A 24,868-nucleotide genomic window follows, 5' to 3' on the forward strand; every position below is an offset into this window, starting at 1 on the left:
CGATGATGGCGAACTACCACTTGGTGGCGCTGTCTGCCAACAACGCCACCGTCTCTTCATAATTCAAGGTAAGGCTCTCAGTCTGTGAGAGGACTGACTGGAAAGAAAAACTGAAGAGCAGTTTCTGCCGACAGATCACTCTAGAATGCCCGGCAAGGCAGTTTGACGGGATGAAGAGAACGGGGCGTTTGCACAAAATAATCCTGAGAGCACGATCTTCTGTTGCAAATAAATAACAGCACGAGAGCAAACTCCCAATTCCGCCGGAGCGACTGAAGGGTGGGAGGCGGCGGGGGAGGGCGTGTGTGTGTGTCCACTGCGAAAGGGGTGAGGGCGGTTGCGGGAAGGTGCAAACGCATCTGCTCCCCGGGCACCTTCTACTTCTCAGGCGAAAGACCACCCTTCCCTGGGGAGAAGGTCGAGAGGGGCAGCCTTGAGGAAGGACGTCTCCCCAGAACTCTCCCGAGGTCTGGCAGCTGGGTCCCGCTGCGGGGAGGTGGAGGGGCACCGTGGGAGCCGTCTGCGATGTGGGGGTAGCAGCTACGGCAGCCCGACCCTTAAAAGATGCTTCGGTGGGCCGCAATGAAAACGTCTTGATGTTACTTCTCTAAGACCCCTCCCCACCACGGCAGTGGAGTCTCCCCTTCAACCTCTCCACAAACGTGCTTTCGAGAATACACTGGGACAAGCAGGGGGACTGTTTTGACAGATACATACGGATTGCAGGTCTTTGGCGCACAGGCGGACCGTCAACTGGTTAACGGTGGCTAATGGCCAGGAAACTTGTCGATTGCCATTCGTGTTTCTAAAGGAATAGCTGCTTAGCTGACTAATGGCTGCTGACTTAAATGATCATTAGTGTATTAACATGCAGATTGGTTTTTAAGCCAGGCTTATGCTTTATTCTTTGAGCAAGATAAACTGTATCTTGATGTCTCTGCATGCAACTGAATGAGCTGTGTGAGGGCCAAACGCGGGCCGATCCGCCCCGCATCCTTGGCTGGGTGTCTGGGTGCTGGTCGGCATTAGCGGGTTGGGACACTCCGCAGGAATCGCACCCCGGCGTACAGAGGGGATGCGCCTCGCGGAGAATCCGCAGCACGCTGCGGTCTGCAGCCAGCTTCCTCTGCTGAAACGCGGCCTGCTCCAGGGTGCCCGTCGTACCCGTCTGTCCTTCAGGGTGTGCCTGGCCAGAGCTTCAACAGGAAGCGACGTGTGAAGCAGAAAGATGGGGCGTAAGTGACCTCGCCCTCCCTGGTGGATTGAACCGTGCCTGCCAGTGAGCTCAGGGTGAGCCGAGGGCACGTCTCCTCTCTGGAAAGCACATTCGGAAAGGAAAACCGTTTGAGCGGCCAACTCCCCAAAGACGTGCGTGAGGTCTGAAGAATCTCTTTGCAGTGAAACCAAAAGAAATTGCAAGGGACCGACTGGGTCAGAGAGAACGAAGCCGTGTGTCCCCCTGAACTTCAGGCTGCTAACCTTTGCGGGCTGAGAGTCATCACAGGGGACGCTGAACTGTGAATGAAATGAATGCCCTCGAGCAAGCTAGCTAGCGAGGGAGGAAGGTGGAGGATCGGGAGAGCGTTGGGAGGGGTCCATCCAGGCGGAGTGCCAGCATCCGAGCACTAGATGGCAGCAGCCCCCCGCGAATTACACGACGGGGCCCTACCTGTCTTTCCATTTCACACAGTGCCTTCTGGGAGCGTTTAATTTTTTACCTGCCTCTTCTCTTGTGGGTGGCTGCGACGCCACAAGGGGAGAGACGAGAACCTCCCGCTACCAGACGCCTGACAAACAGGCCACGGGGTCCTGAAGACGATCACTGGTGACAGAGCACCTGGTGAATCTGGACGAAAACTAGGGACCGTGCCTGCCAGATTAGGGGCCCTCACGCCGCACTCTCCCTGCGAAGGGCCAGACAGGAAATGTTTTCAGCTTTCAGCTTCAAGGTTCAACTCAACCACCGCAGCACGCAAGCAGCTGCAGACAATACAGGTCATGAGATGTTGGGTGTTGGGCCAAAGTCGGCCCGTGGGCCGTCGGCTGTCCACCTCGACACAGGAAGCCGCCTGGCTCGGCCAGCTTGGTCCGTGGGGGCCCCGGGCATGGCCAGGCAGCTCTTCCCTTCTCCGCTCTGAGCTCTTTCCACAGCACCATGAGATGACCCGCGTCTCCCTGCCGCCTGAACGTGACCCCCCTCCACACAACAACGGAACCGCTGCCGAGTGCCTGTCTGTGGTTTTCCACGTAAATCCCCCTCCTGGTCCCTCTTCGTCCCCATCATCCATCCTCACCACATCCCTTATCTCCCTGGCAGCCACTAAAACACAGAGCTGTGGGTGTTCACACTGGCCCGCCCACTTCCTCCCCGCCACACTATCCCATTGGAGCCAGGAGTGTGTTTAAACCGCCTCCTGGACCTCAGCACGTCCCGGGTCGGAACCACCACGGTTGCTGAAGGATGCACTCCTCCTTGGTCCATCAGCCCCGCCTTCCAGAAAAGCACCGCGGGAACCCCGCTGGCCCTGAAAACGCCCTTCCTTGCTCATGCATCACCTGCCCTCATCGTCTCTACCTAGCACGGGGACAGCCCTGGACGAAATGCTGCCCACTCTGCGAGGACGGGCCTGAGGCTAGGGCGGAGCTCGCCCCGGGGCCAGGGCTTCTCAGATACTGCGGTTTTGCGTCCCTCCCCTGGAGCTCACGCTGAGCTGCTCTGCCGCAGCCCACAGGCTGACTGCCCACCAACAAATCATTGTGGCCAGCTCTCGTCATTGATTTTCTATTACATCGCGCCGAGGTCAGAGAATGTGGTCTGAATGGCATCGATCTGCGGCTCTTCTGACTTTCTCCGGGGCGCAATACTCTAGCCGGTTTTGGGAAACATGCAAGCGTGTGCTTGGAAAGGACGCGAGTTTCCTCGCCGCCAGGTCCGGGGTCGGCACGCGTCCACGAAGCGCATGCTGTTAACTTCGGATCGGGTTTTACCGGTGTCACAGAGGGGGTCGCGGTGTGCCCGCTTTTCCTCGCCGCCCCGACCGTTTTGTCTCAGGCAGTTTGAGGCTCATGCTGCCAGGGGCACACAGATGCGGGATCGCGGAACCATCCTGCAGGGCTGTTTCTCCTGCCATTAGGTCCTGACCTTTAGTCTTCGCGTGGCTTTCCGCCTTCAAGCCCGTTTTGTCTGCTAATGAAATTGGAACACCCGCTTTCTTCTTTCGATCGGCGTTCGGCTTGCATTTTTTCTCATTCCTTTATTTTTAACCTCATGTTTGAGGCGTGCCACTTGCTAATCACACAGAACTGGAATGTTTGAAAAGCGAAACCTCTCTCTAGTTAAAACAAAATGTGTTTAATCATCTGATGACTGTGTTTGTGTGCCCCTCCACCCAGCAATTAGTCTGTCTTTTTCTTTTTCTTTCTTTTCCCCTTCTTCCTTCCTTCCCTGCCTTCTTCCCTTTCTCCTGCCCTCCGGTCCCCATCCTCCCACTAAACCCAGTCTGTAGCTTGAGCTAAAGGCAGAGAAAGCCACCAAGCCCTGCCCGGGGCAGTTCTGCCTGTTACCAGCCCAGAGTAAGGTCGCGGGCCTTCAGAGAGGACGAACGCCAGCCATACACTAACCGCATGCGGATTTACAAGCGAGGAACATGGGTGAAGGACAGAGTCTGCCCGAGAGACAGCTCTCCCCTCTGTGGCCTGCACACCGGTGACCCCAGCCCAGGGTACTCTGAACACGGTGCTGACGGTGGCACCGCCTGAGGAGCTCTGCCCCGCAGCCTGTCACAGGGGGCGGAGCGTGGCGGCGTGAAAATCCCCCGGGGACCCTGGGTGGGCAGAGGGTTCTGTGAGGCTGGGAGTGCTGAGGTGCGCTGCCCCTGCCCGGTCCACGTTCCAGGGTCCTGGCGAGGGTTTGTGTGACTCGGGGAGACTCTGCTTGGATGAGGGAAGGGAGGGGCTGGACTGGAGAGGTTCGTGCTCTACTTTCTTCAGAAATATTTATAAAGATTGGCAGAAAGTGCAGGTGTCAGACTAGAGGGACATCGGAGTTGACATCTTGATGTCACGGGAGATGCGGTGCCACCAGACAGAAAGCCTGGCCTGGGAGCGTGAAGCCTGGGGCAGGGCCGTCACTTGACAGGCACGGACCTTTGGTAGTAAGTGACATTCTCCTCCGGGAGGGGACCTGCTCTGGGAGGACCTGGCCTTTGAACGCTTCTGGGGTCAGCCCTTCCGGGGTCCTCAGGCCCCTGGATACTGTCTGACTCTGAAGTTTCTAGTGGGCTAAACAAAGCCGAGATCAAAATGGCCGAGGGACAAAGGGCCGAACGCCCACCCCGCGCCTGGCGCCGGGAGAGCGGTCCGCTGGGCCGCACGACTTAGAATTAGCCCTCGGCTTTTTGGGCGACGTTTCTTATGCTCTACGGGCCCCTCCCCATCTACTGTCTCATTCGATTTTCACAATAGGCGTCACGTTAACGGAGGACGCTGGGGTTCAAACACAGAAGTACGTTGGGAGCCTGACAGGCGGGAATAAGAAGGTGAGAACAGGAAAAATCCCGACCAGAACCGGCCAGCCCAAGGGCTTCGGAGAGTCCACGCGCTGTCTATTCCAAGTTCACCTCTGCCCTCGCTGTTCCCAGCCGTGTCCACCTGACTGTCCCCACTCATCTGTGCTGCCCCGAGACCCCTGGCGCCATCCGAGTCTGCGGCCCTCGGATGGAAGGCTTGGCCCTGCTGCCCTTCAGCCTGGAGGCCGGAGCATGCGCGGCTCTGTGGGCACAGGTGGACCGGGCAGAACTCATCTCCACGATGCCTAAAGGACGCGCCCCCTCGGCCCTCCCAAGCTCGTAGCGTTCCCTGGGCTCCGTTTAACTCAGCGGAGGTAGACGAGAGGAAGAACTGACAAGTCCTGAGACTGCCAATGGGCGATGAGGATGACGGCGAGTGCGACTTGACCACCTGGGGGCCAGGTGGCGGCGGGGAACCTGGGAGGGCAGGTTTGCGCACGCGCAGAGGGAGACGACCAGCTCAACGTCAGAAGCTCAGAAGCGCTGAGCGCGAGGGGCCCCGGGGCGGAGCCGTCTGGAAGGTAGCCAGATCCGAAGGCGTGAGTTCAGGAGAAAAGTCTAGGCTCACGATCAGAGCGGGCACCGCCAGAAAACGGACGGAAAATAACGCTGTGGGAGTGGACGGGACGCCTCGGGAGCAGGGACGCCCCGCAGAGCGTGTCCCAGGCGGGGTCTTCGGAAGGGGGAAGGGGCCGTAGGGGAGCCGCCCACGGAAGAACCTGCGGGGTGGGGGGCGGCCCGCGTGGGGAAAGGGGGGGGGCTTCGAAAAGGAGGGGGCAGTTGGGAGCGGCGGTGGCTGCCTTTTTTACAGGTTTTTTGGGGTTTTTTTCCCCGCCTTTAGTCTTTATATACACAAAGGGTTTAGAGAACAACAGGCAATTACATCCACATTGTGTTTTCAAAGCGCATTATCCACAACATAGCACATTCGGAAAAATGTGGCATCAGCCTGCTTCTTAGAGGATGAGCTTCCCCTGGCCTCCGCCCTGCCCCCGCCCAGCTCGTCCAGGTAGCAGGTGCTTCTAGAGAGCAGCTGGGTGCAGTGCCGAATTCCAGGGAGCTCAGTGTTCCTACCTGGCACTCTCAAAGGTGGCCGACGCTGTCTTCTCCACCGCCCCGAACCCGACTCCAACAGCGAGACCCTCTGAAACAGACATAAAAAAGTAGGAGAGGTTAGGGATCGTTTTCCAGTAAGCTTCATCACCACCGTGTTAGGTAAAACTGCATCAGGCTGCCAATCACAAAAACATCACAAGGTAGGAGCTTAAACCAGGGGTCGGCAGACGATGACCCTAGGGGGCCAAATCCGGCCCACTGCTTATCTTCCTGTGGCCTACAAGCTAAGAACAACTTTTACATAGCTTTAAGAATCACAGAAAGAATAACATTTCATGGCACATGAAAATTACCTAAGTTTACCATGCACAAGAATAGTTTTATTGGCACACAGCCACGCTCACGTGTTGACAAATTGTCCGTGGCTGGTTTGGGGCTACATCATAGAGATGGGTAGCTGTGAGAGAGACCGCATGGCCCGAAAACCTGAAATAGTAACTATCCAGCTATTTACAGAAAGAGTTTGATGATCCCCGACCTAAACACATAGGGTTTTATTAGTTCTCACAAGAAGTCCCAGGTTGATTGGTGGCCCAATGATGTCACCACAGACATTTGATGAGCCACCTTCAGACAGTAGGCTGTCACGGTCTACCCCGAGATGGTGTGGCTATGGTCCAGCTTGAAGCTTGGGGATGGACAAGACGATTCTCTGAGTCCTCTCCAGCGGGACTCGTGAGCTTGCTAAGTCCACCAGCACCCTGACTATGTGACCGAACGTGGAAGCACAATGCCAGTCTACAAGTGTCTGATGGAGAGGTAGAGGCTATGGGACAAAAAGGACCCGCTCCCGTGGCCTGGGACCAGTGGGGTAGAGGAGTCATGGTAAGCCACTCCATGGTCCATGGGGAGATCCAGCCTCCCTCCAAACAGGAAACAGAGTTAGCGGTACTGGTCGGAATCAAGACCAAGTGCTTAGGGGCCAGGAGGAGCCTCTGCTGTTTAGCGGGAAGAGGGGAAAATCTGATGTTCTTATCTTCTTTCGGGATTCACTCTCTTTGAAATGCCTCTTTTTCATCTTTATGTCCCATTTAGAGTGGGCCAAGGACACCGGGATTGTAATAATGACTCCAGGAGGCACCCAGGGACCAGAGGGCCACTTGGGCTTGTCCTGTGTTAAGGGGGAGGAGCTCGGCCATGATCCAGGCTGGTTCACCTGAAGACCTCGCCAAGGCATAAAGCGTTCCCTTCGCGCTTCCTTCCATCTCCTGGGGGATCTTCTGGGGTGACTGTGGCCGCCGGGGGCTGCTGGTTGAGAATTTGGGATTCTGGTGCCCCACCAAATACCTTCCCATATTTCTCATCATGACTAACCGTGGGACACAGAGTCCTAGGACTTTAGGGGTGAAAGGACACCCCAGAGATCATCTGCCATGGTGCTTGGGCCACTGCCAGACTCAGAAGCCAGGGCTTAGAGGGCGGGTCTTTCCACAACCGGCAGCAGCAGCGTTGAGGCTCTGGGGCCGGCCTCCCAGCACGCATGTCCCACACCACAGCGGGCTGCAGAGAAGCCCTTGAAGCACTCCCTCAAAAAGCTCTTGGTCAACTATGGCCATGCTGCCCTGAACGTGCCCAATCTCGTTCAATCTCGGAAGCTAAGCAGGGTCAGGCCTGGTTAGTACTCGGATGGGAGACCACCGAGGAAGACCATGGTGCCTGTCAGAGCAACCGGAGATTTTTAAAAGCGAGGCTTTAACATTTTATCTCTATCGTTATTTGCTTGGATTCTTCATCAAGCCTGACTCTTCATCCAGCAAGTCTTTCTTCTTAGATGACTCCAGGTCCCAAACGAGGCCTTGTATTCAAGATCTCTGTCTCTCTGCGGTCTTCCTCTTTTGAATGCCAGGCCCTGGGCTAAAAGGCTTACATGCAATATAGGGTAGCGACCATCGCCTCCGCTCTGCGGATGAGAGAGGAAAGGTGGCGGGAGGCTGGGCTGGGCGCCCGGGTGGCCTCCGATGCTGAGGTCTAGGCCCTTCCTTCTCCGCAGCCGGTTCTTCTTCTCTTCCAGAAATGCCCTCCCTGGGTGGAAGCCACAGCCCCGGGGAAGAGTCTGGATACAAGCTCAACATTTTCGGGTTTGCCGGATGCATCTGACGAGTTTCGGGGAAAAGCGGGCAGGCAGGTGTCCCAGGTGAGGCGCCGGAGGCTGGCGAGAGCTGGATTTCGGGACGAGCTGCGGGCCACGAGTCTGCGAGTCTCGGATGTCCTCTGTACGCGGGAGGAGGCAGCCCCGGAATCTCAGGAGCTGCCCACGCCCACAGTCAGGAGAGCAGGAAGCCGGAGGACATCTGGGATGCCTCATCTGGCCACCTGCTGCCTTCCGGGGCTCCGCTGTTCACCGACCCGCTGTTCTCAAGCTGGCTCTGAACCCACGCTGCCGGGACCGTGACCCACTCCACGCCGGGTTTCCAGCGCAAGGTCTCCTGGCCCGCTGGGGAGAGTTTTCAAAGCTAGGAGGGGGGACTAAGGGGTGTTTCCTGAAGAGAGGGGGACAAATCCCTCCCTTTGAAAAAATTTGCTTTGCTAAACCATAAACAACATCTGTTAGGTTCTTTGGTTAAAGATTTCGCTCTAATGAGTCATTTTCATGTAAATGATAGTGCAGCCTAGAGCAACAGGACCTGTAATAATTAGCTAACTAACCCTTTCTATTTATTTAGCGTGCAGCCCCAACACTTCGACTTAAGCAAACCCTCACAACAGCTCTGGGGGGGCGGGGGTTGGGGAGGAGAGAAAGGGTCTGCCCAGTGTGGAGGGACAGGGCCCGGCCTTGACCCCCAGTCTCCCCTTTTCCCCCTACCCCAGTCTGCCGACCTGGGCTGTGGCTTTCTCCCACGTACAGGCAGCTACAGCTGGCATCTGAATCTGCTTCCTGAAGCAGCCTGGACAGAATGAAGGCATTGTCTCTCGGCCCCGCCCTGTAGCTCGGCATCTCCTTGCTTGCCTGCTGCCCCCAGGATGGGAACCACAGCCCGCTGCCCCCAGCGCACAGGCTGGCTGCCCAGGGAGGCAGCCGAGGCTCAGCTGATTCAGAAAGGAGAAGAGGAAAAAGAGGTAATGCCAAAAAAGAATGTAATTGCCACCCCGTCTGAAGGTGGGGAAAAAAAACCCCTCAGAGCTAAACTAATGAGAAACCAAGACAGATCACACACATGGGAAGGAGCATAAATAAGAGAATTAAGGCCGACGCTGAAGATCCACAGATGGCAGAAAGAACCCGCTGGCTGGAAAAGGAGCAGAGGAAAAATGCCAGCTGGCGCTTACACCCCAGGTGTTCCTCCAAGAGCACAGATTAGGAAGGTAATGATGGCAAGACCCAAAGTGACTGGAATAGCATTAGTGAGCCACTGCCACTGCCGTTAACTCAGGTACAAAGAGGGAAAGCAGCCGGGAACCTACGTGAGAAGTCCAGCGGAACGCAGGGCCAGGCGCCGTCCTGGGGACGAACTTGACAGTAAGCGCGAGAGCCGAGCTGGCCCAGCCCAGTCTCCTCCCGCAGCTGGAAGGCGGGTGTGTCTGCCTCTCCCCATCCCTCCTGATTCTCCATCTCTCCACTGGGGAAACTAAAGAGGACCGGGGCTAAAATCCTGGTGTATTATCGGAGGGTCTCCTAAAAACGAAAGGAAAACCGTGCTCTGCTTCCCGGATGAGGCTTCCTCACTACCGGCATCTGCTGTCGGAGGCTGGCCTCGACAGAGCAGGATACTGAGCAGTGTCTCATGCTTTTTACCCACTAGATGCCAATAACGCCATCCATCCCCAGTTGTGCCAAGCAGAAATGTCTCCAGACGCTGTCTCAGGCCCCCTGGGGAAAAAACTGGCCCTGGCCGAGCACAACAGAAATTTCTTTCCCACAGTTCTGAAGGCTGGGAAGTCAAGTTGCCGGCAGATTCAGTGTCTGGTGAGAAGCTGCTCCCTGGTTCAGAGCCGGCACCTCCCTAGGTCCTCACATGACCAAAGGGGGCTGGGAGCTCCCTTGGTGCCTCTTTTATTAGGGCGCTAATCCCATTCGGAGGGCTTCACCCTCGTGACGTGGTCATCTCCAAGGGCCTCACCTCCTGACACCATCACCTTGGGGTTAGGATTTCAGGGAAGGGAGGGGACACAAACATTCGCCCCCTCCCCCAAAAAAACTCTTCATTTTCAGGCTTGATTTCTGCCCCCTGCACCTGCCTACCTGGCCACTGCCACTGAGCCGGGAGACGTGTGACATGCCAGGTACGTGACCCACACTACGGTATGGGTTCCCTGGCCTTCGGCCGACAGGATGGTCACACTCTCTGGCGTAGATGTAGCACAGAGCAGGTGTGATGTCTTTATCCCCACTCCGACCCCGCCGTGTGGCTGAGCCTTCTGGGGAGACTGGCCCCCGACACGCTTCTCCCATCTGTCTTCGGCCTCAGGTGTCTAGCGGGAAGGGAACCAGGAAGATTCTATCACACGTTCATTAAATAAAACATTGGTCCAGCTAGCCAGGTATCTGCCACGGAACCCTGCTGCAGCCTGACGACATCCCTGTTAAGGATGGGAATTAGCAATTTTGGGTTATTTTCTTGAAAAAGCAGTTTGACATGCTTCCCTAACATGGATTACTAACTCTGCTATTCATACTGAGTAAAGTTAGGTGTTGGGAAAGATGAAAAAATAGAGATGCTCCAGAAGAGTTAAATTCAACTCAAATTCTTATCAATATCAATAAAGCCAGGTCTTAGGGTTTCTTAAGAGATATTAATAATTGCAGATTCTCTAATGCGAGTCCCTAATTAAAATAACCACGTCCCTACCCCTGTTTGCAGGCGTGCTTTCCTGGTGGATTTTACTGTGTCCAGTTGGGCTCCGCTTACACGAGGATGGACCCAGAAATGCGCCACGTCCAGTCACTGCTGCCTCCTTCAAGTGGAGCCCAAGCCCAGCGGACAGTGCAGGGGGCACCTCCCCGCTGGCATGGATGAGGTCAGATTAACGGCAGGGGAGGGCATCTCGTTAAACACCCGCATCCAAGAGTCAGTTTCAATTTGCCTTCGGCGATTCGTCTTTTACAACCAGAAGAAGCTCAGATGTCTTCGCTCCCACAGAGAACGCGGAGCTGCCCAGAGCCACGAGCCTGCCCTGCTTCAGGACCAGACTCGCGCCTGCGGCCTGGGTTTGCCCTCCATAAAAACGACTGCCTTGCAGGTACAGGGTCCGATCAGACCGGCAGGGGGCGCCCGACAGGCACCGTGGCCTGCACCCCAAGCCCCGTCCAATCATCTGACCGCTGAGCTGCTTCCCCCACTTCCAAGGGCCCCGGCAGGCGGGGAAGCGTCTTGGTGCTCGGATTGGACAAATTCAAGATGATATTCTGGAAGTCCTGTCGGGTGCAAATCCCTTTGGGGGTTTAGGAAGCACTCGCACCCCAAGAAGCTCTTGCAAACACTAGGAGGCAGGATGATGGACATCAGACAATCACGAGCGTGGCCTGCATGGAACCGTGAGTCCCCACGCGGGCACGTCCTGTGATAGGTGGCAAGGGGGCTCTGAGAATCGGGGGCTGCAGGCCTGCTAAGTGCTGCCCCGACCACCCACCTCCAGGCTGCGCACTGGGCGTGCGCACCCACCATTCACAGGGCTCTGTCTGCCGGAGCCTCGTTTTTTTTGGGGGGGGGGCGGGGGGAGTGCTCTAAGGTGGGAGAAAGTCCCAGGAGGGAGAAGGGCCCTGAGCTGCCCCCCTCCCATCCCATGGCTCCATCCCCACTCTGTTAGGAAGTCGTGGGGGGATTCAGGCGGAGGTGCCGCCCCGCCCAGCCCAGCCGCCTGCAGCTGTGAGCGCGTGCACACGCAGGCGCGCAGGCGCAGCCACCACCTGGCTTCTCGGCTTCTCGTGGCTTCGTGAACAAGGCGCTCTTCTCCATCAAAAGGCTGGGGAGGCGGGGCCAGGCGAAGGTGAGCAGGGGGTGTGTGGGCGGCTCCCTGGCGGTGACGTGCAGGCGTCCCCCGCCCCTCTCCCCCCCCCCCCCCCCCCCCCCCCCCCCCCCCGCCCCACCACTTTGCCGGTTCTGAATGAACTCTGCGGGAACGACAGACCTGCACTAGCCATCATCCCGCCCCGCGGCCCCCGCACCTGCGAGGAAGGACCTGCCCTGCTCAAGGAAGAGAGGTGCCCGGTGGCCAGCCGCCCTGGCTCCTCACCTGGCTGTACCTGCCCACACGCTTCGCGTGGCGTGTCACTAAAGCCTGGACGTGCCTGAACTGGGGACCCTTCAGGGGCGTGGAGGGGCCTATCCACAGTTTTGTAACTCGAGTGGAATTGGGAGCCTAACAAAATTGGGAGGGAAGGATTTTTTTTAACCCCCTTGGAGGACATTTGAATAAGATCCAACTCTGGCGGTTCTTTTAGGGTGACGAATAACCTAAGATACAGGTTCATGTCTCACTCCCCATACTCGACGCCCACCGGAGTCCTTCCGGAAAGCAGGCGAGAAACAGACTTTAATGTCTCAGATCACCGTTATGTTTTGCTACACTGATGGCAGGTGTAGTCCACAGTGCACGGATATAAGTGGGGGTTGGGGGGACACTGTTCTGATCGGGGGCAGGAGCATTTCCCAGGAAGGTTAACAGGGGAAGAAAATGACCGCCTGACCGCTACGTCTCAGTTCAGTGATGCCCAGGTGTGGCCACGGCCTCGATTCGTGAACCCATCCTCCCGGCCACGGCTGACCGAGTACCTGGCCCAGTGGGCCCGAGCAGAGCCGGGGATTTTTAACCAAGCGAGGAGAAGCGGGCCAGGCAGCCACAGGATGGAAAGGTCAGATGTCACTCTCCTGATTCCAAGTCTCGCAGAAGCTGGTCTACAGGAGGAGAGAACGTAGCAGGCATGCGAAGAGAAACGGTGGCGGAGAAAGGAAAGCGTCCGGATCTACGCTCCACTTATCCCGCGAGCCTGAAGCCCAGCCGCGCCCCTGTCCTTTCTGTGGGGACGAGATGTGAGGACATCCTTTCGCTACGTCGTGTTTTCCCTAGACCTTTGTGAGTTCTCGCTCTGCAATTTGCAACCAAAAGACTCACTATTTCAGTCAAACTCTGTCCTAGGCACTATAGGTTTATGATCTAATTTAATCCTTGCCAAATTAAGGTTGCTATTTGTACTTTACAGATAGGTAAAATGGGCAGAGCAGGGTCGAAATGGCCAGGCAACGTTCTCGAAGTCACACACACGCACAACGGTGTTCAGCCGTGCGCGCCTCCCACCTCAAGGCACAGCACGCTGACTCCTTTGTCTGGTTGACCGTCTACCTCCTTTCTTGCGTAGGATCCCAAGAGCTGGGGATGGAGTCGGTGCCAGCAAGAACACCCACGTGGGCACCCCCACTCCGGGAATATTTATGGAATAACCATTAGGTGCTGGACCCTGTGCAGGACATGAGATGCGTGAGACACGGCTCCTCTCTTTAAGTGGCTCATAATCTATAATATTCTTCCAGAGACATAAAATGGAAACTTCTCTCTCTGCTCACAATGTTTAGAGAGATCTTAAGAACAATGTTGAAATACCAGGAAAGCAGGAATTTGGGGAAAGAAGGGAGGTAGGGAGACCGGTCGGGAGGAGGTGGCTGTGTGGGCATAGCGTGGGGGCCAGTTCCGAGCAGGGGCCCTAGGACTGGGGCGGGGTTTGGGTCACGTGACGTTCTATTTTGCTTACTCTGGTGGACTTCAGCTGGGGCATGCACTCTACAGTGCGCGGGTTTTTTTATAGGTTGAGTCAGGACGGGGTGCTGGGAAACAGGTGCCAACGTGGCAGGTGCCAGGGCAGCCGTGTGAGGAAGAGGCGGCGGGGCCCGGGGAAGGGACTCCCGCGGGGGAGGAGCAGGTCCTTCGCCGGAGCAGTGTGCTCCGGATTCTCCCACGGGGGAGGCTGAAGGCGGGTCGCGGAGGGGCCAGGGGCTGCTGAGGGGCCAGGGGCTGCTGAGTGACTGATGGGCAGGCAGTACACACGGAGTGGATTCGCTGGACAAAGGGTTGGTCCATGTTCTGGGCGGGATGGAGCAAGACGGAGCGAGAAAGAGCGAGATTTCTTCACACAACTCAGAACAGCGGGCAAGTTAAAACTTCTGACTTGTTTATTTCTGTAATTTTCCAGTTAATATTTTTAGACCAACTGATGATCGCATTGACCAAAACCCCAGAAAGTAAAACCAAGGATCAGAGCAAACCCCTGCACAGGGGTCCGCTGTTCACTGGGCCCAGCTCCATCCTGGGGCGAGTTATGGGTGGGTGTGGACGGCAGGTGAGGACTGAGTCTTAGGGGGTCAAGGGCATTCCAGAGACAAGGGGTCGGCAAAGCCCGGCCTTCTGTGAGGGCCCAGGAGTCATGGGTATGCGGTTGTGATAGGGTTCCCCCTAAAGGAGTGGGGTGTCATCTCCTCAGACCCCCTGCAACCTTCCCCTCGGCCCCTCAAACACGACCCCTTCTTCAACTAGAGCCAGACAACCAAAACACCCGGGACTCCCCAGCCGCCTGCATCTGACTGGAGGCCACTCACGCTTACTACTGCTGTCGGCGGCTCTTCTGACTTTTGGGGCCCAGCTAGACGGCTGCCTGCTTGGGATGAGGGAAAGGCCTTGACCTCGGACAGTTAAGCGCTTGGTATTTCTAGGGGTTCTCTTGCTCGATCGCGGTTTTCAGGTGGCTGTCGTGTGCCAGGGGCAGGGACAATCACGCCTGAATTTCCAAGGAGAGGATGTACACTGGGAGACAGCTTTCGATGTGATTTAGATCCTCCTCCTCCTCTTCCTCCTCCCACACCTTCCTCCCATCTCCTTCCTTCCCTCCAAAAGGGAAACCAAGGTCCTAGATCAACGTTTTCCAAATGGAGCTTCATGAAGTGCCAGTTACAATTGTAGAGTTCAGTAGTCAAATATTCAGTTGAAGCATCTGCAATTACTGCTATTTAAACTGTCTTTTTTTTTTTTAAACTATAAAACAGCAATTTCAGATAGTCCAGCCTACTGTGCTGTGGAAACCTTGAAGAGCCTTTTCTTGAAGAGTCAGAACCCACTTTCACATTTTAAGGGCTCAGAGAACTCCCCGCAGTAGAGAAACCTGTGCAATTTTGTTTTCCAAATGTGCCTGACAACATCGCCCTTTTATTAGATTAGACACCTGCTAACATCTTGCAGAACCTGTGTTTTCTGGGGCTCGTTTTGAGAAATACTGTCTGGGAGAATTCAAAATAATTAAGAGCTTTCTTAACTTTGAATAAAAGGAAACTCACTCATCCATGTGTCTTACTCACTGATTCAACCCTCGAGGACTTACTGAATGCCAACTCCGTGCCAAGGCGTTCGCTTAGAACTGGGGACATGTTGAAATGAGTGTCCTGACCAAGGGAACGGCACTTGAACGTGGGACGGCCGGAGCTGCACGGAGGAAGAAGGTTTTGAATTGGAGCTTAGTGGAATTTTCTAGGGCCAGGAGCTGCTGGTCAGCGCCCTGCCCCGTGAGGCAGACCCAGTTCGCGCCCGACACCCGGCTCTGTTCTCACGCCTGCCGCCCGGGAGCCCCGAGGCAAACTGCTTATGCCTCGGCTGCGTCCCTGGCCTCTGCCCGTCTTGTCCTCTCCCGTTTACCTTGGTCAAGGTTTATTCGATTTCTTTTGGATCCAGTGCCTGATTTCCTTCGGGCTTGGTGCTTTTGTGCCTTACGCTCTGAAGTTAGGGCCCAACGGGGAGGCCCAGGGCCACCAACCACGGCGTTCTCCACACGACTCTGTCCTCTGTCTTCTGGTCTCTCCCTGAGCCTCGCCGGGCATCTGCCCCTGAAAGTTCCCCATGGCCCAGTGAGGGGCTGTCATAGTGGCTGACCTTTTGGGGATTTCGGAGACAGATAGTGGGGTCTCAGAAACTCAGACTCACAGAAAGGAGAGAGCGCAGCAGAGGGGTGCACTGCTCTGTTCCCTTTGGCTTCCAAATATCACCCCCAACCCTTGATCTTCGTGGGGGTCACTTTGTAGGTGGGCTAGGCTGGGGGGTGAAAAGTGCAGGCATGCTGGGGACACGGGGGTCCCCAGCAGCACACTGCCCGATCTGATACGCTGTTGAATGAAGCACTCAGCAAGTGCATTGGGAGGTCAAGGTGCCAGTCCAGAGGCTCCGATTTCAGGCACATTACCTTTCCACTAACCTCCACTGCCCCCCCAAGGTGCCTGAGAGAGTGGGCCGGGAGCCAAAACGGCAAAGGCGACTTCTCGGATCCGCCACCGACAAAACGCCTGAGGCGGTGGTGGCGGAAGAGCTGTGTCACCCTGGCTCTTAGCCTCAGCGTCTGTGTCTGCCAAGGGGCTGCGGCAAATGCACTCAGCGTTTTCCCGGATGCCGATGGGAGGCGGCAGCAGGCTCCGCGCATAACCGGCTGTCCGTCAGGATTCAGCACTGGGGCTGCTGGACAGTGCCCCGCGAGCACTCAATCCAGGATAACCCGTCTTGCCTCTAACTGCCCCGTGACCTCCCGGCCACTCCTAGCGCTCGCTCGTCTCCTGCTTCCTCCTGAGGGAGCCTCAGCACACACACACCAGGAGATCCGTCCACCAATTACAGGTCAGTCGTCGAAAAAAGAAAAAAAAGAGACCATATAGCCTGTCCCCGATAGAGTCCCACTGTGGAAACACGTCCTTCGGATCTCCAGCTGTGGGGAGCATGGTGACTACAGGACCCATGGCCGCATCCCCCTGCCCTCAGCTACTCCCAGCCCATGAGCAAGTCTGGGGGCGGGGTAGGGATGGGGACAACCTGCGCAGGGCACGGGACTCTTCCCAGAGGACACCTGTGGCTCGAGGACCTCCCTCCACATGCCCCTGAACAAAACGTGCTTGGAACCGTGCTGCCGCCGCGTTTGGGGGTTCCTCCCCCGGCCTTCCTTCCCCCCTTCCTCCCTTTCACAGGTGCCAGGCCTGCATGGCAGGCTGAAAGTCGCCCCTGCCACTTCCTGCCCCGCCCTGCCACTTCCTGCCCCACCCCTGCCACTTCCTGCCCTGCCCCTCCATCCTGAGAGGCATGTCCGCCAACCAATCTCTCGCACACCTGACCCCTTCTTGGCACTCGCTTCTTGGGGGACCTGAGTGACACACCATCACATTGGTTGAAAGAGCAAAACGCCCGATAAATGCCCTAGAGAACACCACACGCACCCGGAACTAGTACTATGCATTTGGAAGAATAACAAAAAAAGGCCTTAAATTTTTTCAGACCTTACGGCTTGCAGCCCACATGACTCATTCAGTAAACGCGTACCAAGCCCCTGCTGATGGCAACCCCATGCAGACCCTACCCTTATGAGGCAGGCTGTAAACCGTAAGGGGTTGTGATAAACACACAGTTTGCTTGTAATTAACGACGCTCAAAATACCAGTCAACGTTACTTGGCATTAACTCCATGCCACGTACTGTTCTATACCTTCAACGTGCTGCTCATCAAAAAAGCCCTGAAAACAGCTGTAACAGCAAGGAACCACAGGCCACCGAGAGGGGCTTGGCCTGTCATGCTGGACAGGAGAAGGGGCGGCGTCACAACACTCCTGCCCTGCAGGCTCACCTCGCAGGGGGCAGGCTGCCTCCTCCCCTGGGAGTCACCTGGCTGGACGGCGGAGCCCGTGGGCGGAGGGGCTCCGTGGTCTGAGGGACTACCTTTAAAGTTTCGTGCAGCCACCTCTGGCTTCACTCCAGATGCCGTCAGGGACGCTCGACAGTGGGTGGTAAAGCACATGGCTCAGGTTCCTAATGAAATAAGACGGAGTGCTAATGTGCCCATCAGCCACGGCTGAGGCTACCTGCGATATAAAACCAGAAAAATCAATGTGCAATTTACAGAGAGAATGATTTTTATCTTTTAGATGTCAAACAATCGGGGGAACTGTAACATCTCACACTGCGTTAATTTTAAAAACGCAATAAACTAGTCATCGGAAAAAAGAAATGGAGATGGTGTCCAAGGCCCGGAGGGAAATAAAGAGCGAGGATGGAGAGTGAGGTCTCGCCCTCGCCCCCAGCCCCCTCCGAACGGGCGGGCACCTCGTCACCACCCAACGCCCCTTTTCCTGCAGAGGGGAGCTCTCTTCCCTTGAGCATCTTCTCTATCTCCACGACCCTGGAAGCCACAAGAATGAGTGTTCGAATCCACCTGTAGAATGGCAGACCCTGCTCAAGAAAACGCTGTCCGTGGTCCTGGCGGAGTCAGGCAATGAATGAGGAAAACCGGAGCCCGTTTGGCGGGGCTCAGCTGAGGGGAGGCAGAGAAAGGGAAGGTACGTGTGGACGCGCCTCAGACTCCCTGTGTCCGGGTTCGTGTTTCGTCCCCACGCTGCAGACCTGCTGCCCACGGCACAGGGCGTGGCTCACGGCGGGCGAATGAGTGAATGAAGCACACGACTGACGTGAACAGAAGGAGTGATCGAAAGGATAGAGGAGAAGGGTCAGGCGAGAGACAAAGGGTCGCATAGTCTTGGATCGCAAAGAGGTGGCGAGAGACGCGATCTCTAGGCGTAACTGGAGTGTCCTGAGATTCACTTGAGGAGAGCCACCTCCTCGCCCTGGACCAGTGTGCTGCTGGGTGGTGCATCGAACAGACAGCGAGAGACCTCTCTCTCCATCACACGTGCGTGCGCTATCCCGGCCTGGTGTCCGCTGCTGTGTGTGCTCGACCTAGCTCCGAGCACCTCGTGACCACTAGCCCAGGACCTCGACAACGTTACCACCGCTGACCTGCAGACCTAGAAAAAACACGGCAGGCTTAGCCACGAACGCGGCAGACACTTCTTCAAGGAGGGGCTGGGGCCGGGGGGCCACACCACCGACCTTCCTCGGAGCTTCTGAATGGGTAGGAGCGGTTCAGCCTGCACGGGGAGGTGCCTAGATTTCCTATCCGCCTGGATGTACACTTAAAAATTTTAGCCAAAGGGCAAGGGATGATATTAACAAGGCCGGAAGTGCTGGTGGGGACAACCTGGAAGGCGAACCTGCTTGGGCTACCCGCTCAGGGCCTCCACGTCTCTTTGGTGGCAAGATGTCACAGAATTATTCCTGGTTTCTGCTGTTCGCTAGGTTAGTCGCCGTCCTCACACTGCACAGTGACCTGGCCATGGAAATGCAAATAAATAAGGGTGCTTGTGTAACAGACAGCTGGAGCCAGAAGTGGGGACCAGACAGGCTCGTGCCCCTTGCAGGAACTTGGGTCGTCTGCACAGGGCAATTGCCACTAAAATCTCTATCTTCTCGCTCCACTGATTTCTGCCTGGCTCCAAAGACATTTATGACTGGGGGAGCTGTGGGTAGCTCGCCTGGCCTCCCCAGAAGGGCTTGGTCGACTCTGGGTAGTAAAAGCATCAGTTTCCAAGCAACCAAATAACAGGTCTTCCCATTTCAGCTCCTTGTTTTGCAAAACAGTAGCTCTAGAACAGCTCGCAATTAAATCGGCCAAAGCTACATCTCTAACCTGAGGCTGCTCAGGTCCCATTAAGACCCTTGTTTCACCCAACGAAGGTACGCAGACCAGTCTGAAGTCATACCTGGTGGGGGACTCCCATCTCCTTAGGGATATAATCAGCCAGGCAGTGACATCATCAACTGCTAACAAATGGGCCATTTTGTGTGTCCCACTCTTTATTAAAAAAAAAAAAATTAAAAGCTTCTTTGAAAAGGAAACAGTGGCATCTGGTCTGAATACCTCCCATCCGCCTGGATCTAGCCATCCACCTGCACCATTTAGGCTAGGTTGTTTTATTATTCTTTCTAAGCCAAAGTCAGGGGTACGCCCCATTAGCCCCAGGCGACTTGGAAATCAGAGAATGCCATCTTCTTACTCTCTTCTGCCCTCTTTCTCTCTCCACCAGGTTCAGGCATTGAGACCCCACGCCACCCCCTTCCTGTTTCACGCTAGATGTAGTCACGCTTGTCTAACTTTAGGGCATTCATTGTCAAGGGAGCAATGGTGCCTGTCTAACAAACAAACAAACAAACAAGCAAACAAACAAACAATGAAAAAGCTCAGGCTAATATCATGAGCTCTCGTTCCTCCCACAACCCCAGACCTGCGCTTTGCTCCCCCTTTTTTCAACAGCTCCACTTCCGGCCCCCCGAGACCCTCCGCTGTGGAGCTCACCCCCGGGGCTGCTTCATCTCTACAACAGCTCGGTCCCTTGCAGCCCAGTCACCAGGTGGCTGAGGTGCCTCAATGGACACTGTCCTTGAGCCAGTCCTTGGACGGGCTGCATCCGAATCGTTTGTGGCCCTCCTCGAATTTACACACCTGGCGGACTCAGTGACATGAGTGAGGCATGCGGGGCGGATTCCAGCGCTGCCCACTGCGGGCGCTGGGGGCCCGGTCCGCAGCACGAGCTGGCGAGGTAAAAAGGTGAGCTCTCTGAGCCCAGCTAGAGCCGATGCAGCAAGAGGCTCTACATCATCACAGCTGCCTCCAGGAAACAGTCTCTCCAAAGGGACGCCGCACCCTGCAAGCCACCGTGATCAGGACGCGCCTCCGCAATGGGTGACGCCGAGGTGCTCAGAACCCTGGGGGACGCCAGTCTGATCAGCACGGTTTTCCCTACGGCTGAGGGTCCGCTCTTCAGTTTCGATATTTTCCTTTATTGTGAAAGAAGCTGTTCTCAAAGGCAATCCTCGTTTTCCCGCATCCTTAATTTAATAATTTAATTTCTGCACCGAGGACTCGGAATCGTCTCAGAGACATTTATGACTGTGTGAGGACATGAAACGCGATGGCCTCAGACATCTGGAGGTGGGGGGGGGGGATGTCAGGTCCTCATTAGAGCTGCCCCCATCTGGTCTGGTCATTGAGGTGGCGTCTGTATGAGTGGCATATGGCCATCGGGTCTATGTCCTCCTCGCTGTCATTGTGGCGTCTGCTTTCTTATCTCACGGCTGCCGGGGGCCCTGTGTAGGTAGAGCGAGACCTCCTCCCTTTCGCGTTTCATTTGGCTATTCTTCCTTACCTAATTAAGGTTAGGGACGCAGATAACCGAATTTCTTAGAACTGGGCATTGATTAAGAAGAAACAGTATCCCGGACCAAGGCATTCTTTATGGGTTGAATAGACGTGGTTCAGGATTTTTCTGATCTCTCTTGTGATTCAGAGGCCTTTTACCCTCTGAATCCTTTGCCATGCTGCCCCGGCCTCATCGAACTGCGTAAGTACCCACTTAACGGGGCAGGGAATGAATTACACCAGCTTCCCGGACAAAAACAAACTGTTCACTTAGTGCCCATCTGTTTCGTTTCCCCAACAGGCAGGGAAAGATTTACAAGGCATTTCGGGGGCTGCTTTAGAGAGCCTCCCCACACCCCCAAATCCTGGGACGTGAAGGTGTCTATGAAATTCTTAGCTGGCTTCGGCTCCTGCAGCGCAAGCGCTGAAGAGAGCGCTTGTCTGACTGTTGCGACCCCATCTCTCCACTCATTGTGACTGCAAGGGAAAGAAAGGCCACCAGCACCTCCATCCTCGCCCGCTCGGCACCTCACCTTCCCGTCTCTACTTGTACCCGGCATGTTCCGTGGTGAAGAACGCCCAAACCCACAACCGCCCGGAGGTGGGGGTCCTCACGGCTCGTGGCCCTGCACTTAAGGGGGTTCCATTGTGGGTCTCCGACAGGGTAAGGAGTGGACAAGGGGCCCACCGACCTGCGGTACACACCCCTTTCGACTCCACGCAGGTGACATCGGCGAAGTGTTTTCCCAGTGACCCCAGGACCACTCACAAGGCCAGCGTGGACCTCTTTCTTGAGGTGGCCAAGTGCTGCCCGCCCTTCCAGTCTGTGCACCCAAGGCTAAACCCTACTTTCAACCCAGATTGTGGACTCCAGCATGAAAAGAAGCAAAAGAGAGTGAGAGCTCTGAGTGGCCAGTCCTGTTCAGAGACAGTAGTGAGGGAAATGGGATTCCCTATAGGGTAAACGTTCAGTTAACCAGGCCTTTTCTGAAAACAGCCCCCAAACAAGACCGACGATAACTGCCCCAGCTTCTCCTCGGAACGCTGACTTTCGACTCCCTGAACTCAGCATAATAAGCGCACCACGAGGACACACGGCTGTCCTGAGAGCCCCAGTGGTTTCGATTTTAGAGCTGACGGTCGGGATGAAAGGAGCGACATTCGCTCGGTGGGTCTTTATCACATGTCTGCCACAAGCCTGGCACTGTACCTGGACCGGGGGGGCATGGGAATGTCTCGGAGCGACCCCTGGACTTTCCGAGGATGGCCTTCTGCCAAGCCCACAGCTGCTCTTCCGCCCTTATCTCGTCTCTACAGTAGATCAGCACCCATTTTTCCCTTAAAGTACTTCCTACGTTGATTTCTTCCTCTACATCCCGCTCGCATCGCCTTGGACCAAGCTCTCATCCCCACCGCGGTCTGGCACGGCCAGTCTTCCCGCTTTCCTGTGCCCCGCCCACACCGCCCGCCCGAGCCAGCGTCAGGTCGGCAGGTCGCAAAGCTGCAGTTACCGGTTCTTCGGGGAAAGCTGTGGAAACACCACGTGCCTCTGCCGGGGTCCCGCCGCCTCCGGGACCTGCCCCCCCATCGCCCCTCCCCTCCCACTCCGTGCCCTCCCCGCCAAGAAAGTCCACCGCGGAGACCCTCTCTCCGCAGACACTCCTGGGGGTGATGGGGTTTTTGTTTTGTTTTAAACTAAAGCCCGTCCTCTCGCTTCTGTCACTTAGGAAATGCTTGACGTTTCCGCCATTTTGTTTTACTTCGTTTTTAATCCAGCCTCATGTTGGGGGCGGAGGGGCAGTGCCATCGTTATTAATAACACTCTCGAAAAAGAGCGAATGCGGGACACTGTTGATTTTAAAGAAAAGGCTTTCGGTACATTTGGTCCTGGGAAGATACTTCGGACTCTCCATCCATCACCAATGGGGAGGAAAAAAGAAGGAAGAGTCTATTTGTAAAAACTCTCACTGCAGTGGGTGGAACTGTGTCTCCCCTTCGCCCCCCAAAGAATATGTCCAAGTGCTGAGCCCCTTTGCCTGTGGATATGGTCTTATCTGGAAAAGGGCTCTTGGCAGATAGAATTAAGGTCAGAATCTCGAGACAGCCCTGGATGAGGATGGACCTGGAATCCCATGACGAGTCCTGCTCAGAGCAGACAAGGGGAACCAGATGCGGGGCACACGGCGGAGGGGGCCACGTGAAGACGGAGGCACAGAGCGGGGTGAGGCGACCACCGGCCAAGGAATGCCGAGAACCGCCGGCAGCCGCCGGAGGCTGGGAGAGGGGCGCGGACTCTCCCTCGGTGTCTCCAGGAACCAGCCCGGCCGACGCTTCGCCGTGGGACCTTTTACCTCCAGAACTGTGAGGCGAGAAGGCCGTCCGGTCGGCGGTGCTGTTACAGCACCCACGGGAAGCCGGCGCACCCGCCCAAGCCCGTAGGGACAGAAGCCGAAGCCATCATTTCGTTAGGAAAAGCAGACAACGGGATCGAGAAAGATGGCGAAAGGAAAGACGCTTCGTTCCACCCAGCGCCCTTCCAGCTGTCACCGAAACTCCCACTCGCTCGCTTGGACGTGGTGGAACCCTAGTCCTGAGACAGGCGACGCGGTCCCGGCTCCGTCGACGGAAGCGAGGCGGACGAGCGGAGCTGCGGACAGACCCCCGCCCGCCCCGCGGGCGTCCCGAACACGCCCCGGCTTCGCGGAGCGGGTCCCGCGGTGGGTCTTGCCCACAGAGTCGCGCCTCCCTCCCAAACTCGCCGCTGTCACCCGTGAAACCGTGCTCCTTCCTGGGCCGCACTGGGAAACCTCCGCTAGCCATCGCCGGCTTTTCAGCCTCCAAAGCAACACGTCGTCAAGAACTGTCCGTTCGTCCAAAACGCCTCCCGGCCGCCTTCCGTCCGTGTAGGCCATCACGGCCCCAGTGGGGACGCCCATCGCCTCGTTCCGGAATGGTGCAGACAGCTTCTGGGCACGCTGCTCTGAGACCGCGCGCTCTAACTACACCCCTCCCCAGGAACCTGCCCCAGCTCCCTGCCACCGCTCCCCTGCGGGGGTTCAAGCCCACTCCTCACCGCCCCTGTCGGCCTTTGCTTTTTTACACCAGACCTTCTGCTCTGCCGCCCCGGAGGACTCTCCGTTCCCGTAAGCTTGGCCTGCTGGAGGACCCCGTCCCGACACGCACATCCGCTCACTCCCATACCTGAGGTTTGGCTTTCGCTGTCCGCCCAGTCCCGGAGGCTCTCCCCACCCCGTGTCTATGAGACCTTCGCACACCGTCCAAGGTCAAGCGTCCAATCCCACTTCTCCCAAGGAGCCTCCTCGGAAACTCCAGACGCCACACTAATCTTGCCCTCTGTCAACTGCCCTAATAAGAACTTTAGCATGCATTCGCCCGTTCTCTTTGATTAACTGACTTGCAGACCTCCACTGAGCCCCAGGCATCCTGCTGATGGGAAGATGAATACCCAGCAGGAACAGGCGGCCTAAGGGGAGGTGGGGGGCAGTGGGGGAGGGCAGGCATGCAAGCACACAGGTGTGAGTTTGGGTACCGAGTGCCAGAGTGAGTTCCAGCCCATAGGGGGAGCGACTGACCCTGCTGAGCAAGGCCACCACCGTCTGTCCAGGGCATTTCACACCTGTGCACCTCTGTGCCGGGCCTCAGGACATGACGTGGAACAGGCTGTAGGATCTCAGTGAAGTCAGAGATCTTCTGATCTTGACGTAGAGCTGTTCCAACCTGCCTGAGGGCGTCTCGGAGGAGGTGGCTTCTGAGCTGGATGTTAGAGGGTGCATAAGAATTTGTCAAGGGAGAAAGATGGGAAGGACCCGGCGGAGAGAGAGTAGCAGTGGAGGTGTGGCTTTTCGTCCCAGCCGGGGATGAAGTGGGAAGCTCCGTGGGGCTGGGAGTGGGGGCCGGGAGACAGGGAGGGGGCTCAGTCAGCACCGTGCTGGGCGGGGCCTCCCGGAATGATGCTCTAGTCTGTCAGGTCCCATCACCGGCCGGTTCACATCCCGTTCACGTCCCAGGAACTGTCGGTTCTTACCGCCGGCCTCCCTCCCGGCTCCCGGCTGGCATATCCAGACGGAACGCTGAACGCCTGCCCCGAGAGCAGCCTCGGGAAGTTCAAAGCCATCGCATCCCAACCAGAACGGCTCATCCTCCTCTCATCCCCCCTCCTTCTCGTGCACTTCCTGTGTCTCCCAAA

At 56.6% G+C, this 24,868-nt stretch overlaps 1 protein-coding gene across 9 annotated transcripts in view; it reads right to left on the reverse strand.

Moving 5' to 3' along the window:
- SLC39A11 (solute carrier family 39 member 11) overlaps positions 1-24,868 on the reverse strand; it is a 299,781-nt gene that overhangs the window by 48,521 nt on the left and 226,392 nt on the right. For all 9 annotated transcript variants that reach the window (XM_016143613.2, XM_036223070.1, XM_016143617.2 and 6 more), the window contains one exon: positions 5,643-5,712. In XM_016143613.2, the coding sequence (XP_015999099.1) occupies positions 5,643-5,712 (70 nt within the window). The remainder of the gene's footprint in view (positions 1-5,642; positions 5,713-24,868) is intronic.

The sequence above is a fragment of the Rousettus aegyptiacus genome, unplaced genomic scaffold (genome assembly GCF_014176215.1).
Source record: "Rousettus aegyptiacus isolate mRouAeg1 unplaced genomic scaffold, mRouAeg1.p scaffold_m13_p_6, whole genome shotgun sequence".
In the NCBI taxonomy this organism is placed as follows: domain Eukaryota; kingdom Metazoa; phylum Chordata; class Mammalia; order Chiroptera; family Pteropodidae; genus Rousettus; species Rousettus aegyptiacus.